Consider the following 17,965-nt stretch of genomic DNA (forward strand, 5'->3'; position numbering starts at 1 on the left):
ATATTTTTTTAATAATAAAATGAAATGATTTAATAAGATATAAAAAATATTAAAATAATGGGACAGATGGAGTATTTTGGTACGAAAATTTAGAACAAATATGACACGTATAAAGTAAATGACAACGGCTATTTATTTTATTTTATTTATTTATGGGAAGGGTAAAATATTGAGGAAGGTTCGAGGAAAACGCGTATAAAGATTTTTTTTTCTTTTTCTTTTTCTTAATTATATTTGATTTTTGTTTTAATTTAGATATAAAAGTCCATATATTCTTCCTCTGAATAAAGTATATAAAAAGGGAAATATATTCTTTTTTAATTTTAAGGGCATTCTACTTTTCAAATTCAATTTAAATAATATTCCATATTTGAAAACGTATGGTAAAATAATTAATAGTTTTGATTAAACATTCTTTGAATAATAATGGAATAAATCAACTAATAAGAAGATGACACGTCATAGTTTTTGGTAAAATTATTGATTTAACTTTTGTTTAAAATATCTCAATAATAATAGAATAAATATTAGTAATATTACTCAATAAGCCCCGCCCCACTCCACCATAGGCATGCTATTTATTAATTAATGAAAATTTAATATCAATAAAACCCCAATAATAATAATAATAATAATAAGTTGATATTTATGTTATAATCAATTTTATTTTTAGAAAATATATTTAAAAGATAAGATCAAATCAAATATGGTGCATTTCATGAGGTTAGAAAATAAAATATTTATAATATACTTTAGAGGAAGGTAATGGGGGCATGCTTTAATTTCTTCTTATTTTTTTATTTTTATAAAATTAAAATTAGACCGAGATATTATTTTATTTATTATTATTGATTTAGAACATTCATACCTATTAAAATCAAATATGAGTCAAGATATGGAAGCTTAGGCTTTATAAACCTAAGCTTTCCGACTATTCCGCTGTAACAAAATCAAACTTTTTGACGTCTGTCCAAACGTTCCAACATTCTAAAATTATTAGAAGAGTGGATCTAAAAGCTCGACTATTTAATTTAATTTTTTAGAAAAGTAGCACATTTTTTCTTTAAAAGATCTAAGAAGATTACATATTTCGACCCTACGTCTAATTTTTAATTGATAAATTAATGACATAGTAAATATTAAATATTGGCATCAACTCCCAACTCCCAACCAACCATATTGAAAAACAATGCAAAAATTGAAACAAAAATGTTTTTAATATAATAGTGAAAAATGGATTATATATATAAATATATATATATATTTATTTTTTTAAATAACGTGTTGTTGGGTAGTTGTTTTAACCTAACATAAGGTTGTCTGGTTGTTTTCTATTTTTTAAAAATATAAATATTTAATAATTAAATCCTAATTTTTTAAAAATAAAAATTTAGGGCACCTTTAGTAATGTTTTTGTTTTTTTATTGCATTATATTGCAATAATGACAGTTTTTAAATTTTCATTGATGATAAAATCACAATCATTTATATGCTTTAATTATTTGAATATTTAATACTTTTTTGGGTCACAAAATTTAATTATAAATTGCTGTATTTTATTTTTTTTAAAACCTTGATGAATAATTAAAATTACAGAGATTTCTTTAGATTTGAAATAAAATAAGATATTTTAAAGCAATTTAATATTTTTATGATGTCATCCTAATAGCATGTTTAAATACAATATATTATTTTTCAACTTATTTACTACAAAACAATTTCTTTTACGCATGATTGTGATAATTGACATGAAAATCTTTTATTACTTTAAATAATTTCAATTCTTCATCTTTTGAATTTTTTACTCAAATAATTATTGGGTCTCCTAAAATTAATACAATATGATTTTAATGAAAATAATTAGGTCTCCTAATACACGAAAATTGTTTTGAAAATTTTAAATTTTAAATTTTGTGTCTAATTAATTTGATATCTATTTTTGTTCGGTTACATTAGAACCTTTACGACGTCGTTTTAGTACGCAAAGTGAAGGAGACGCAAAGTCTTGCTGGGAAATTACCAGGAAATTTCCTGCCTAAGCCCATTTTGATCTGAGTTATATTAGAAACCATGAACCTCTGCAATCGCATGATACTGTTCACTTTAAGCATAAGCTCTTGTGGCTTTGCTTTTAGCTTTCCCAAAAGGCCTCGTACCAATAGAGATAGTACTCTCCCAACAATCCTCCCCTAGAACAAAACGCACTGCCTATGCAGCCCTCGAACAACTCTCTCTTGATTGAGGCTCGACTTCTTCTTTGGAGTTCTCGAATAAAGTACACTCTTTGTTCGACACTTAGTGTACTTTTGACTACATTTTCGAGGCTCACAATTTTTTTGTTCAACATTTAAGGATTCTACTGACATGGATAAGTCAAGAGCATGACTCTGATACCATGTTAGAAACTACAAACCTTCAAAATAGTATGATATTGTCCACTTTGAGCATAAGCTCTCGTGACTTTGCTTTTGATTTTCCTAAAAGGCCTCATTAATGAAGACAGTATTCCTTACTTATAAACTCATAGTTAACCCCTTAAATTAAATTAGTCGATGTGGGATTTCTCTCTGAACAATTATGTCCTAAATGATGAACCGGAGAAGCGAAAGAAGAGAAAGAAATGAAAGAAAAATGGAGAATTAATGTGAGGAGAAGGGGTTAGAAATGGTTACCTTGTGGAGGCAGATATCATCATAGAACCCAGCAACAAAGTTTGATCCTTTTGCTATCCATTTCACCAACCAAACTTCCTTTTTGATATTCCACACCCAACTCACTAGTCCCCTTCGGGTTATATAATACACAACCACCCCTCATCCACTTTTTTTCTACTCTTTGTGTAATTTTCTTAGTTTGGACTGGTCCGCGTCTATTATGCTTTTGACTAGGCTTCTTACTCTAGTTCAGAAACGAGTATAATTTCTTTCATTTGGCGAAGCATCCAAAGTATAATTGCACACTCATACGATCAATGTTTTATAGATACTTAAACTTTTAGTTTGTGTCTTGTGCCCTAGACATGAAAGGTCTATGAATTTTAAAGTTACGTACCCTTTAATTTATGTACCAGAGTCTTTCGTCTACTTCTTTCTTAAATTTATTATGTCCAATGTATATAAGAAATTAGGTATATGAACTTAAAGTGTTCGATAGGACTCTAAACTAGTGGACTTCAAAGTCAATAACCCTTTTAATTGAAGACGACGGTAAGATAATTGAAGACGTGTTCAAACATTTGTAGGAAAAGTTCAAATACTTCCTCGATTAAGCCACCTAAACTTTGTTTTAAAGTTTTAGCCTAAGTAACTTATAATACAAGTTTGTTATATTAGTCAATTTTAACATTTATTATTTAGAATTTTTCTATGGACGATTTCACTATTTTAAACTATGACTTGAGGACGACTTAAAAGAAGTAATTGTAATATAAATCAAGACATCAATCATACACGATAAACTGTAAGGACGATAAGAAAAAAGTATTGTTCAAATTATCACAAATTGTTGTAATTCATGCCACATTAAAGAATGAAGCTTGGATGATAATTTAGATTTATGGTGTTTGTTTAATTACATAGTATCTGTTTATGGCCATAAAGTATATATATTTGATAATTATGGTCATAAAATATCTTTTGGAATATCGTGTAAAGGTTAAGGGTTTTTGTGTTTTTCTTCCATCTATGACTAAATTTCTTTGTAGTTTAGGTTGCATGCAGAATCATTCAAACTTAACATGATCAATCAGCTTCTTTGTGGAGTGACTCAAACAAGTATTCTTGTCTTGACATAAATTCCAATAATTTGAGATTGTTTAGGTTAAATCTCTCGTACCCACATTGATCTTAATCTTATATTTTAGGGTTTAATCGGAGATCAATAAAAAAAAAAGGAGAAATATACGTTATGTTTGGGAACAACATTTTGTGGTAAGTTATTTCATTATCGAAATACCTTAAGGCTTAATTGGATAATTGATTGTTGTATGAACAGTTGTGTGTTTCTTGAAATAATGTCGTGGTTGATACGTGATTGCGTCATAGCTACTCGTGTGCGCTACTAGAATGTCTTATACAAGAAATATTTTCTATGTTGAATCCCTTTAACTTAAGTTTTTCATATATCGAACGTCATGCATATATGTAATCACTAGAGTCATGAAATATTTACACCTTCCTTCGTTTTCTTTATGCTTTGATTGCATAAAAATGATGCATGTACGGAGTTTTACAGCATGAAAGTAGTGTATACATAATGAGACCGGAAGAGTCTGAAAATGTTCAATATTAAAGTTTAGGTCTCACCATATTCATATTAATCTTCGTCATGATTACACGTGTATAAATTTATGAATATAAAACTTGGGTCGGTATCGGACAGGGAATTATCTTTAAAAAGGAATTTTCTACTTTTAATTTTTTTAAAAATTTAATCCACACATTTCCATAGTTGTTGGGTTTGTAATTTCATGGAAATTTCCGAAGCTAAAGTCTTCTTTTAGTTAATGGTTTTATATTTATCCTGTTGCTTCTTTATGGGAATTCCAGAATTTGCGTTCAATTATGATAATGATTTATGGTTTGCATTAATTTAATTTTCTATGTAATTAAAATTTAGCTGTAAATGATATTATTCATGAATTTCAATTTTTACAATTATAATAATCTCAATCATATCTTTTATTTTGTTCTTCATTTTAGTCGAAACACTCTTCTACTATATTTTTCTCGAACAATTTTAACGTTCAATCTTAAAAATAAAATTTTCTAAACATGTCTTATATACTTTGACGTCATTTCTAGTCATGTGGTACTTGGTCATGCCATTGAGAACGAACCCATGTGTTGTATAATTTCGGTACATCCCAAACATCCATCCATTTGAATTCAATCGAGGCATTGGCTCTCCTGTTCATGGATATCGTACTGGATAGCGAGTGCATAATCCAACCTCTGACACTTAGGTTAGGGCGCAATGCTGAGACACCCCTGCCTCCTAGTACTGTCCTTAAAAGACCAATTTCAAAGAAAGTTGCCCGATACACTTGTCTCACAACGTTCGCCCTCATTGTGACACATGCATGTGTCACATAATAACTCGCTTAGGCCACAGGGCCTAGAAGTGGTGGAGAGCTGACATCATGTCTCCCACTACAGTACATTTTGAGGCATTTTCAATACTCTTAGAGTAGATGTCATTTTGGCAAACAATCGTACGGTGTCGTAGAGCATCCATTCGATGTTCAATTGACACCAAATTTGACGAGCATGTTGTTTTGATTGAGCAAATCGAAGGAATGGTTGACGGAGGAAAAAAGCTGAAAGAAAATGTTGGAAGAAGAAAATAACTGAAAAACAAAGAGCGAGATAGTATTTCAGATTCTACCGTGAAGACGTGATAATTTTATTCTCACTCAATAGACATATTTAAATAACAATTATATCCTAATAATGGAAAGAACGGGCTACTAAACTAAAGCCCTTAAACTCACACACATGTATATTCCACTCAATTTAATTAGGTGGCTTTAACAAGAAAATAGGAATTCTCAACCTAAATTGAGATTTATCTAACAGAACATTCATATTTCATATGTACAAAGTTGACACGAGAATCCCATGCCCAAATTTTCTCTGAAACCCTGATTTTCAAGGTTAAGCCTGGAGGTCCCACTCTAACCTTCAACAAGTCCATCTTTTACACTCATATCTACTCATTGTCCTTATCTTACTTATGCCTTGTTTCCTCTTCAATACACACGTGTGTTGGATGATGTACCACCCTCTTCGATTGCATCATAACATTCTTCTATATTAGCCCTCGTATGGCCGAATGGGCGTCTCTTGATGGTCACCGCTTTGCTTATCTCGATGTGAGTGTCACAACCTACTTTCTTTATATGACACTGTGCAGTCATAAAGACGAGTTGTCGTCAGACGTCACTTCTATGTGTTAGGAGTTGTTGTGCTCTACTTTTGTATCTCATTCTCGGTCGGCTTTATAATAAATTTCAAAACACTGACATTGTAAATATTTTATATTCATCCTTTAAATATGGTTGGTTGAATTTATTAAGAGTTTTCAAAAACGAGAAAACAAAAAAATATAATGAGCTCTCACCTTTCAACTCATTTAAGGTACAAAGGAAGTTGCTAAGAAATTTCAACGAAGAAAGCATCGAAGATGGACGAATTTGGATCACAATTTGTCACCACTGACCGGACATCAGTACCTTCCTTGTCAGCCCCAACGCATCATCGATCACCCATTTCTATCCCTTCTTCTACCACCTTCTACCTCCCCTCCTAACTTAAAAAACGCTCGTACCTAAACAGATGAGTCGTCCAATTCGTCCAAATAATACTAGACACATAGATATAACTGTTTAAGGAGATACTTAATAGTGTAATTTGTTTCAGGGCTCGAGAGAAGAGGAGTCATTAGAGGAGGCTCAATGGAGTATTTGGTTCGAGGGGAGGATTGTTGGAGTCTGCCATTGTCTAACTAAGAGTAAAATCATAGGTATATAAGGAATACTTTCTCTAATGGTACGAAGTTTTTTTTTTGAGAAAACACGATCAAAGTGGACAATATCGTCATTTAGCTTGACCTAACGGGATGATAAAGACTCTGACCATCTAGTTTGTGATAAATCGCCAAAAACTAAAGACCATTTAATGTGGTCAAAATCAAAATCATATTGAATCAAAATATGGCCAACTCATAGTGACCATGGTGGGACAATAATTCATGCATACGAGAAATTAATTGCCACAGTTTTATTCAATGACCGAGTGAGGTACGGTATAAACTTTCGTTTGCGTCCAAATCTCAAAATAGTCTTCATGGGAACTATCTTCAAAATGTTTTATTGTCTACTTCAAACTTCAAATATATGTGTCTTATATCAACATAACTCTTGCACACTCAAACTTCATCCCGGCACACAAGGGATTTGTACCTTTTTCTTTTTGAAGAGCTTAAAAGGTGTTATATCAATCGTCGTAATTATCATTGTAAGTGAACTCTACGAGATACAAGTGAATGTCTCAACTATCTATGACATCTAGCACATAATCACACAATGTGTTTTTCGAATTTTTGTTTAGGCGTTTAGTCTGATCATCTATTTGTAGTCGATTCAATATGTCTACCATATTGGAGACTTGCAAATAAGGAATTGGGAACATAATGTTACGAGATGGAATTCACTCCTTCTCATAAGCTCGATTGAAAAACCAAGAACGACCGCTTCCTACTCTCTTTGGTTTTTCAATGAATTTTTGTAAAGTCGTTGCATGTACACTTGTTCATTTTGAGAGCTTGTTTTCGAAGCCAGACATTTGCGTATCAATATCAGAGTCGTTTCATGCCTTTATTACACTTTTTAATTTCTTTCGAGTATCATATCTTTTTCTATACGATTCAATTGAACTTAGTTCCTTCACTAAGTTTAATTTTTTTTCTAGATTTCAAATTTTTGTCTTCCCGATCATTTGAAATTCAGCCTCTACAACTCTCGATAAAATTTTACAAATTAAAAATTTAAAAGAAAAATCGAGAAACATTATCTAAATATTTCTTTCATATACTAAAATCAAATTTATTTTTTCATTTAATGCTCTCACGTGTTGTAGTAATTTTCTCTATTGGGATTAACACATGAAGTATTTATTTCCTTTCAAAATATTTGGATCAGAAAATTTTCCATACAATATATTATTTATATTTACCCATAACTTTATTTTAGTCTAGTCAATGTTCTTCCTTGTAAGGTGATCATTATTCTTCATCATGAAAAAAAAAAAAAAACAAAATAATAATAATAATAATAACAACAAAAATATTATCAAAACCAGACATAATTATTACAGGTAGATTATAAATGATCGGGACAACACATGTCTCATCGATTATTGATAGTATATTCTTCTATACCAAAATTTTCGGTATGAGATTATATTAGCATCCCGACATAACAGAAAATTATTTAGACGGATTGAGCTAAAAGTATAAAGAACTTTCTCGATAATTTGTGTCCATGAGTGCCATTTCTAAGAAAAAAAAGTATGTTCCCCACACACCAAAATTGGATCAAAACAGCTGTGTGGTATCAAACCACCACATGACATTGTCTTCCATTAGTTCGGTAGTTTCCAAGGCTTTGCGTTTATTCTACTCAAACCCTAATTGTGGAACTCCATGCATTTCTTTTGATACCTACCTTCAATTATCTTGTTTTCCACCGAAACAAAAACGAGTAATGATCCCCTAACTTATTGTTTTGATTACCATTGACTTAGTATCGAGAGTTAAAAAGAGATTATTACATATGTAACGGTTCACGCCCACCGTTAGTAGATATTGTCGTGGTTTTCACACTCTTATAAGCAATGTTCCCCTCTCCAACCGATAATGGTTCATTAAATATCGTCGTCAGCCTTACAGTTTTAAAACGCGTCTACTAGGAAGAGATTTCTACATTCTTATAAGAAATGTTCATCTCTCCATCAATATGAGATCTAACAACGACACTAGCACATCGCCCGATGTCTAGCTCTAATACCATAGGTTTCCAAATCCTTATAAGGAATATTTCGTTCCCCTCTCCAACCAATATGAAATCTAACAATTCACCCCTTTTGGGGACCCAGCATCCTCGTTAACACACAGTTTGATGTCTAGCTCTGATACCATTTGTAACAACCCAAGCCCACCGCTAGCAGATATTGTCCGGTTTGACCCGCTATATATCATTGTCAACTCACGGTTTTAAAACGTATTTAGTAGGGAGAGGTTTCCACACTCTTATAACGAATATTTCGTTTCTGTCTCTAACCGATATGAGATCTAAAAATATAGAATCGAATGAATTTTTTCACATCCTAGTGTAGGATTGAAAATGTGTGTAATTTCTTATTTTGTACAAAGAGATGAGACATGAGAATGAATCATTTCCATGATATATTTGATGGACTTTTGTAGCTCAATTATTGATTGATTAAAATATATTATCAATGAATTTTATTGATAACGATATATTAAATTAATATAGTTTGAGTTTGTTTTTAATTGAAATATTAGTAATTTAATAATCTTTTAATTTAAAATATTAATAAATTAATCGTTTCAATTTTAATTTTAAAAAGCTTTGGGTTGAATTCATCCTAATTTTCCTAAATTTTTAAATCAGTACATCATGAACCATGGGCCAATGTGGAGTGGAGTGGGCTTTAGAACCCAAACCCACCTCTAAACCTTAAGGGCCTGTTTGTCCCAATGAGTACTTGGGGGTCGGGGTCTTCCGAACCGAAGTGGGGAATGTTTTTTTCATTAAGCACATGAGGTTAGGGACGAGATTATATTCTTGATCTTGGACTCTATCCAATTCTTCATCCGAAAAACAGGCTGGTTCTGGCTACCTTTCGGAGCAAACAAAAGATCTCCAAATTACACTGCCTATATGAACAAACAAACTTGGTACATGAGTGGACCTGACTTGAAGGAAAAAACCCTCGAACCGAGGTGGTTGATGGAGAGATTGTAGCTTATGGTGCTTCGACTCAACCCCTTTTTTTCTATAGCACTGAGGAGTAGTAAACTATAGTGATAGAAAAACCTCGACTAAAGTTGCAAGTAAAGACCGATAGGTCCCGCTTAATAAATAAATATATTTTCAATACATTTTGGCCCTATATAAAAAATAAAAAAAAAAGTAAATTAGTTAGTTTTGGAAACTAAATTATGTTATAGTTTTTTTTTTAATTATTAAATATGTTGTAATATTAAAGAAATTGGTAAAATATTATATCAAATATATTGATTTAATAAGATTTTTTTAATAAAGATTATATTGAAAAAGGAAAACTTTAACTATTTTTAAAAAATAATAAAAAAATAGCCCGACTCTGATCCGACAAATATAAATAAGAAATTTCGTAGGAATAGTGAATGAAATAGGTGGCGGGGATGGATACGAGGAAGACTTCCCCATCCTTACTCTCACTCTACTCTATAAGCATCTCTATTTAGGAGAGTGATGATACTAAATTTATTCTCTTATCAGCATCAACAACGGGCCCAAAGCATAAACGTCGATCCAAGTTCAGTTTAGACTCGATTTAAATTCGATTCAAAATCAAAGTTTGAGTAACTTAGTTTGACCGATCCAAGTATTCAATTAAATTTGATATGGATCAATATTTTAAAATGAATTGACGGACCATATTTAGATCTTCCCATTGGAATGTCTCATTGGACTTATCGTCACACCAACTCAAATATGTGAACGGTTAGATTTACAATAATTTCAACGAGTCATTGATGATCTTGCGAAATGAATGAAGACTCGAGATTCGATTATTACATTATCCCTAAGATTTTCCGGACATTATTTTGTTAGATATTTCCCAATATCTTATAAGGATGGATGAGTGAGTGAGAGATAAATGGTTGATTTTGTTGTGAGAAGATAAGAATGAGGGTGAGTTGAAAAGGCAGGTGGCGTAACTCTGGCACAGTGTGTTAATATGGTCCATATCATGTGGCAGCATTTCATGGCACCACCACCTATCATCACCTAACCAAACAAACTCACTCTGCCGCCCCTCGCAGCCTTTATGGAACATGCCTCTCCTCTCTCTCAACTCCCACCTCACCCACCACGCTTCCCAAAACACTATATTTTTACCATTACTTTACTTTACTTCATGATTCTCACCTTATCTATAAACATTGATCCAATAACTTCTATATTAATCCATATTTTCATTTGGGTCTCGCTCGTTCGACTAGAGCTCACCCATGCAATACCATGACAACATCAATATCTTAAGATACATGTTTGTACTAATCATGACAGAGAAATATCTCGATCCACATGACATGTATAAATATATGAGGTTCTTATAGTTTAAGAGGTAAGTCAAACTTTTGTGATATAATGAACCCACTAGATGCATACGTAATATTCTATTAAATTAAAATGTTTTTTTTAAAAATCATCTCTCTTAATATATCAGAAGTGTTCAACCATTTGGACTATGCAACCAAACCCATAAGAATTGGATTGCGTTACCCTTTCAACAATCTTGGGCAATTCATAGCTATGTAGCCCTCTTGGTTGCACTTAGAAGCATGATCTCTAGTCTAGGCAATACACCATCCACAATCCTTCCTATGGCACTTGCTGCAAAGGGGCCTCTTGTTTCCTAAGCGTCTTTCGACCTGGTTGCTATCCATGTCTAAGTTTCTATGGTGTCTGTTCGTCTGTTGTTGTGGGCGCACTAGCGGTTGACGATGTGGGTCGATTTGGCCATATCGCCGCTTCTATCTCACTATGGCTGTCAGTATTAGCGATCCTCAAAGTTCTCCTACTTTATTCCCATCCATAGCCTTAGCTTCTCTTGAGTGGCAACATAGGTGATAGGGGTTATGACCTCAATCGTACCACAAATCCTCTCATCTAGGCTTGGATGAATCTCTGTGCCAACTTTATTTCTATATTAACTAATTTCGGGACAAACTGCTTCGGTCTCGTGAACTCCATAGGTAGTGACAAAGGGTCTATTTTATATTAGCTGGGTGAAGTCTTGTTGTTTTTGGAGTCAGGCAGCCGGTAGTACTCTATCCAGAATGTCTCTCTGAATTCTTGCCATGTGACCACTCCTCCATTAGGGCTAAGGATCATCCTAGTGATTCCCATCATAACTCTACATCATATACCGCATGAATGATGCACACGACACTTTTTACTCATCTGTATAGTTCAACAATTAAAAAATTGTCTCAATCAACTCGAACCACATTTATGCCTCCGTTCTATCCTCTAAAGTCCTGTTAAAAATTTCATTGGTATCACTTTAATTTCCATCCAACACGTGTCACTTTAATCATATATGGCATTAAGCAGCATGAAATCAGCCACCACCATGCCTTTGTGTTTCTGACGGATCTCACATGACAGTCTGAAGCTTTAACGATGAGTGACGTCAGGCCACTGCGGTCCCATCGCTGCTTTAACAATGCTTCTCAAGATGAATTTAAACCAAACTCATTCAATATCTCCACAAAAATAATCCAACCCTTATTGGAAAGACGTAGCTGGAGCAGCTCAACCCCATCGTTGTCATTAGATGGCGATCACGAACATTGTTTTGTCTACTTTCATCGGTTGAGTATTATCGATAGCCTCAAGATTTTAAAATGCATCTATGAAGAAGAGAATTTAGTTAAGAATGTTTGATTAATCTACCCACCTAATTGGTGTGAAAAATTATCTTATTTATAATCAAATAAATTAAAAGATATTTAAATAATAATACATAGAAATAACAATAAATGGAAAGATAACTCGGATAATAAGGCAAATATTAGATATTTACCTTATAATAAAATATTAAATATAATATATATGGTAAACTATTATTTATTACTAAATATTCTTAACACCTCACCGCAAGCTAAGTGTCGGATTTAAATGAACGTGAAGCTTGAATCTGAAAAATTCAAAGAGGTTGAGAAACACTTTTCGTGAAGATATCAACGACCTGGTTTAGAGGAGGTGTAGAGAAACACTTTCTTGGCCATCGAAAATTGCTGAGGGATTGCCGCTCAGCGGCGATTCTACCTTGGCTTCGGTGAGAATATGTATAACCCATGAAGAGGGATTGTCGCTTAGCGACGATGCTGCCTTGGCTCTGGTGAGAATATGTCTAACCCCAAGAAGTAGAAGGGGAAACCTAGAGCAAGGGACAAAGACAATGTTGAAACCGGAAGAGTCGCCACATTGGGCGAATTGGCGAGAAATGCAGTCGTAAGAGTCGTCACATTGGGAGAAGGAGCCAATTTTATCAGGAAGGGCGACAACAACTTGGTTGGCGAAGAGGCCAGTGCAGCACCTAGATTCTGAAGGTAAATCTCTGCAAAATGTTGATGGGCTTGTCTAGATTCCATATATTTCGGAAGAGAACACTGATGAGGATCCTGAGATTAGGGTTTCTGTGAAGGATGAAGGGTTGATTGGGAAGAAAATGAGAGAGACTATATTGGCTAAGGGGAAAACCGATTTGGTTGGAAAAGGTGAGGTTGTATGTACAGAATATGACGAAAGGTGATTTGGAGGTCAATAGGGTGGAGTCGAAGAGTAATCAATCCGCTCCGCCTACGGCAACCATGAAGACTGCTCCTGCGGCATCAAAGCCAGCAGGGGTGGTGGAGAAGAAGATTAAAGGATTCAAAAGCCATTGAAAAGAAAGAATCGGGGTTGTTAAACCGAGAGGGCTCTGATACCATAAGAATGTTTGATTAATCCACCACATCTAAATAGTGTGAAAGTTATCTTATTTATAATCAAATAAATTACAAGGATATGAAAATAATAATAAATGAAAATAACAATAATAAATGGAGAGATAACTCTGGTAATAAGGCAAATATTAGATATTTGTCTTATAATAAAATATCAAATATAATATATATGGTAAACTATAATTCATTACTAAATATTCTTAACATTAGCCCTACTTCGAACATTGCCTTACATCGTTTGTGACATAGTCCAAGCTCATCGCTAGTAGATATTGTCCATTTTGACCTATTACGTATCGGCGTCAGGTTCACGATTTTAAAACGTGTATATTAGAGAGAAGTTTCTATACATTTATAAAGAGTGTTTCATTTTTCTCTCCAATCAACTTGAGATCTTACCCATTAAAATTACTTTGGCTTAAAATGATCCCATTAAAAATTTATTTTAATAGTATGAAAAATGACATTTGAAAATGTAAAATTAAATATTAAATTGATTTTGAAGGACTAAATATATATTTAAGAGTGATTTTGAATATAATAAAATTGATTTTAACAATTTTAATAGTACTGATGAACATATCAGAATATAGCCATTCACAATCATGAAATTCTTATGTTATAAAATGGGGTACGTGAGTAAATGTGGATACATGAATGAATCAAAATCACGTCTAAATAGGAGTGATCTTGAGTAAAAAGAACGGAAAGTTACTGTTGGTATAAATTAGATGCATATCTCTTTTTGTGGTTCAATCTTAATGTAACCATGTCGCTAAGATATTGAAGCTATCAGGTACCGAATCCAAATTTCGTATTCTAGGCATGAGATAGTTAAGTCTCGACATTTTTATAGAACATTCAACTTTTCGTTCCTAAATTTCAAAATATTTATTTTATATCTTTAAAGCGGTTAAATATTTATTTGTCTTCGATACTAACTCGTCCGTTATTATATATACTAAATATATATTACCTATTTATGAAAGAAAAATAATTAATGTTAAACTAAAAAGAATATTCATCCCCTCACATAAATATTAAATTAATGAAATTAAGAAAAGTTAGGAAAAGCTTCCCAATAATTCTATTTTAGAAAAGAATTATAATAATGGACGTTTTGTTAGGAATGACAGATAAGGAAACCAAAATCGAATAATAAAATAATATTCACACAGAGAAAAGAATAATATATAACTCGAGATGTGACAAAGACCATATCAATACCATGTGAAATACATCACTACCACAATAAATAAATGTATATAAATATACTTATCTTCAACATCACTTATATTATATTGTCGGTATGAAATAATAAAAAATTTATATCGTTGAATGCCTAAACTGTTACCACCGTTTCAAATGTTAACTTGAGTATAACTCAATTAAAATTAATCACACTCAATTAAAGCCATAAATATACGAATATTTTAGATTTAAATTAAAGGTAGATCCTTTTCTAATTTAAGTTCTAATCAAAATGAAAAAATAAACGTACGAAATCGATAAAATAGCTATTACCTTTGTTAAAATCAAGGACTGGAATGAAGATGACGTTTATCAGATTCTTAATAATCCTCAATGATCCTCCTCACTCTCTCAAAACATCCATAAGCAATCAAACTCAATGGACAAAAAGAAAAAGAAAAAAATATATAGAAACCCAGAAACCCTTTTGTCACCTATAACTCATTCAATCTATAAGATCAATAATACAATTCCAAACGACGACCACACATAACACAGTAATATTTCCTCTTGATTTTGAAACAGAGTGGAGCTAAACAGAGCCTCCATTTCCTCTCCACGTCCACTGCCTCAACTTTGCCGCCGCACAACGGGCACCTCCCCATGGCCTGCCGACGACCCAGCTCTTTGTCCTCCTTGCAGAACAACATTTCCCGGCCGGCGAGATAAAATTAAAATATTTCAGTGCCGACTTGCTCAGGTGGAATAATATATTTATAGAGAAGGATGGCACCTTGTTTCTACGGCTGGGATGGGACCCTCATGATCCCATCTAGATAAGGATTGAGGTTGCTACATCCTCGCCGTTCATACTTTCGTGAGGATCTTACTAGATCGTTCCAGTGGGAGATATGCATATATATATATAGACAAATAGGGGAGCCGTCTCATATAATTGGAAAAAGGCCTCATTTTATTCCCCATATATAATGTTCATAATATTGTTTATTTAAATGTACAATATAACTGCTATTATTTTTTTTTTATTTCTTTTAAATGATAATTGCACTATTTGGAAAACCCATTTAAAATAAATAATTTATTAATAGCGATTACAATTTAATCTATACTAATGATGCAAACGGGAAGTCAACATATACTAACCTATACTATGAATGCAAATGAAATTTAACTAACCTATACTACGAATGGAAAACAACTATCCTATGCATGTGCCACGCTCCCGGGATGTGCGATGCTGTCGTCGGTCTCACATAGGTGCCTTGTCTTTATCTGAAATGTGATAGCACGAGGCTTGAGTATTTCTAGAATACTTAGTAAGTGACCCCCTATTGGGGTTATGCAACAATCACATGCAAATGAGATGATGAGACCTATCTTTCAATCTATCTTCCTTCGGTGCTGTCCTAATGGGTAATTTGGACTTGTACCATATACTATACACACAACCCATACATGCGAGTATGGGCTCACCAGTTAGTTTGCACATCGCTGAACCACTTTCGTTGTCGAGTGAGCATACTCTAGGACCTCCTTAGGTCGGACACCCGTTAGAACTAGTAACCGTCATGACAACGCTATGCAAAACATAACGAACGTACACCTGCCATTGGGTGTACGCGTCTGTACCCTCATGATGGAATAGGGGTATCCCCCAATGCATGAGCACACATAATGCATGAGGTCCCCAATATTTATACTTTTATTATTAATGAATATAACCCCGCTATCATCTTTCATGCTTAACATGTCATTCCTCATTTTTCAGTCTACATATCATACATAAATCCTAACGGGGTTACCTTTCACGCAATTTATCGTGATTTTATGTCATACATTACATGCTGTTTACATTCAAATTATAGTACCATTCATGTCAGAATCATCCAGACACATCATACACGTTATAAGCATAGCACATCACATCATACTAAACAACATACATTCACATTTCACAAGCATACTTAATTGAGTATAACAGTCTAGCATACAATTTAATGACACGTGTGAATCCACGAGCACTTGCCAACATACAACATACAACGCGTAACTCACGACGGGTGAACCACTTACTTGGTAGGCCTTAGCCGAAGTACTCCCTACAATATAAACATAAACTCCTAGCTCCTCGTATACGTCCTACGCTTCCATTGGTGGTTAGTTCCTATTGGATCATTCGACACCTTCGTTAGTATTTAACAAACACAATTAATTTCCAACTTGAATTTGTGAAATACGGCCTTGATATATTTTACCTTAAACAGGGTCGAAATCAAGTTTGGGAGGGTTGGAAAGATGCCAAACAGGTCAGAAATAGGGTTCATGAGCCAAATAAGCCACCGGAGCCAACTAAGCCATTGGAGCCGAGGGGAGTTTTGCACCAGAATTTGCCACGTGGCGATACCAGGAGCGGCCACGTGTGCTACCCGAAGTTGGGCCGAGGAGTGGGTCGTCGGGTCGATCGCAGGTTTTCAGGTTGCAGTCGCGGGTATGGACTGACCGCGAGTGGTGGACCGAGCCTGGACTGAAAGGAAACGATTGCAGGTATTGGATTGGGCATCGGGTATTGGATTGGGCTTTCGGGTCTCGGGTTAGTTGGGTTTTTGGTCCCAGGTCGCGGCTGATGGGTTAGGCCGTAATTGGACTTCCTGGATTGGGTTGAGGCGACTGGGCCGGAGGGGTGTCGTCGACCGAGGTTTGGACTGGAGTGGGTTGGACTCGGTTCAGGTCGCAGGGGTCCAACCCTCGGATCGGACTTCGTCTTCTTCACCCGATTATTCGAAATTTTCCGGTTATCTCTCTCTCTCCTCTGTAACGTCGTTCCGATGTCCTTTTTCCTCCGTTTCCGAGTCTCCTCCTCCCCTTAATCCTGTTTATGGTGTTTGTTTGGTTCGTAAAGGCCTAACACTCTCGGATTTGAGAGGGTTCGAAAATCTGACGTTTTGTCTCTCTTACCCGACCGTGTACGACGTGTAAGCAACATCAAAATCTATCCCTGATGTGTTACTAGGATTGTTTTTGTGGTGAAGATCAGAGGGTTCGAAGTCGATTTCGTATGGTTTGGCTTCATCAGAGCGTTGTCAGTTTCTTCCTCACTCTCACATTTTTCGTTTTCCTCCTTGCAGGCGGTTTGGCTAAGGGTCGAGGTCTGTTGTTGTGGTGACCCCCAAAGTTGGGCGAGGCTCGTGGGTCGTGTGGGAATGAAAATTCCGGCGTTTGTTGGAGTTTTTGGTCTCGCCGACAATCGCGGAAGTTTTTTTTCTGATCCGTTACAAGTCATGTTCTTTGTTGTTAAGGATATTTAGTAATAAATTATAGTTTACCATATATATTTGATATTTTATTATAAGGCAAATATCTAATATTTGCCTTATTATCATAGGTATCTTTCCATTTATTGTTATTTCCATTTATTAGGCAAATATCTAATATTTGCCTTATTATC

The 17,965-nt window shown here is 34.1% G+C and overlaps 1 protein-coding gene across 1 annotated transcript; it reads right to left on the minus strand.

Moving 5' to 3' along the window:
* Nucleotides 1–14,835: 14,835 nt before the first annotated feature.
* Nucleotides 14,836–15,371, minus strand: LOC111491984. The gene has a single exon (XM_023141099.1). It carries the CDS (start codon nt 15,207–15,209, stop codon nt 15,018–15,020), a length of 192 nt encoding a protein of 63 aa, XP_022996867.1. The 5' UTR covers nt 15,210–15,371; the 3' UTR covers nt 14,836–15,017.
* Between the last annotated feature and the right edge of the window lie 2,594 nt (nt 15,372–17,965).

Source organism: Cucurbita maxima, unplaced genomic scaffold, assembly GCF_002738345.1.
Source record: "Cucurbita maxima cultivar Rimu unplaced genomic scaffold, Cmax_1.0 Cma_Scf00017, whole genome shotgun sequence".
NCBI classification, from domain to species: domain Eukaryota; kingdom Viridiplantae; phylum Streptophyta; class Magnoliopsida; order Cucurbitales; family Cucurbitaceae; genus Cucurbita; species Cucurbita maxima.

What these genes read in the sequence shown, in the direction of transcription:
- LOC111491984 (XM_023141099.1), bottom strand. Translation starts at nt 15,209, where the DNA reads ATGTTGTTCTGCAAGGAGGACAAAGAGCTGGGTCGTCGGCAGGCCATG.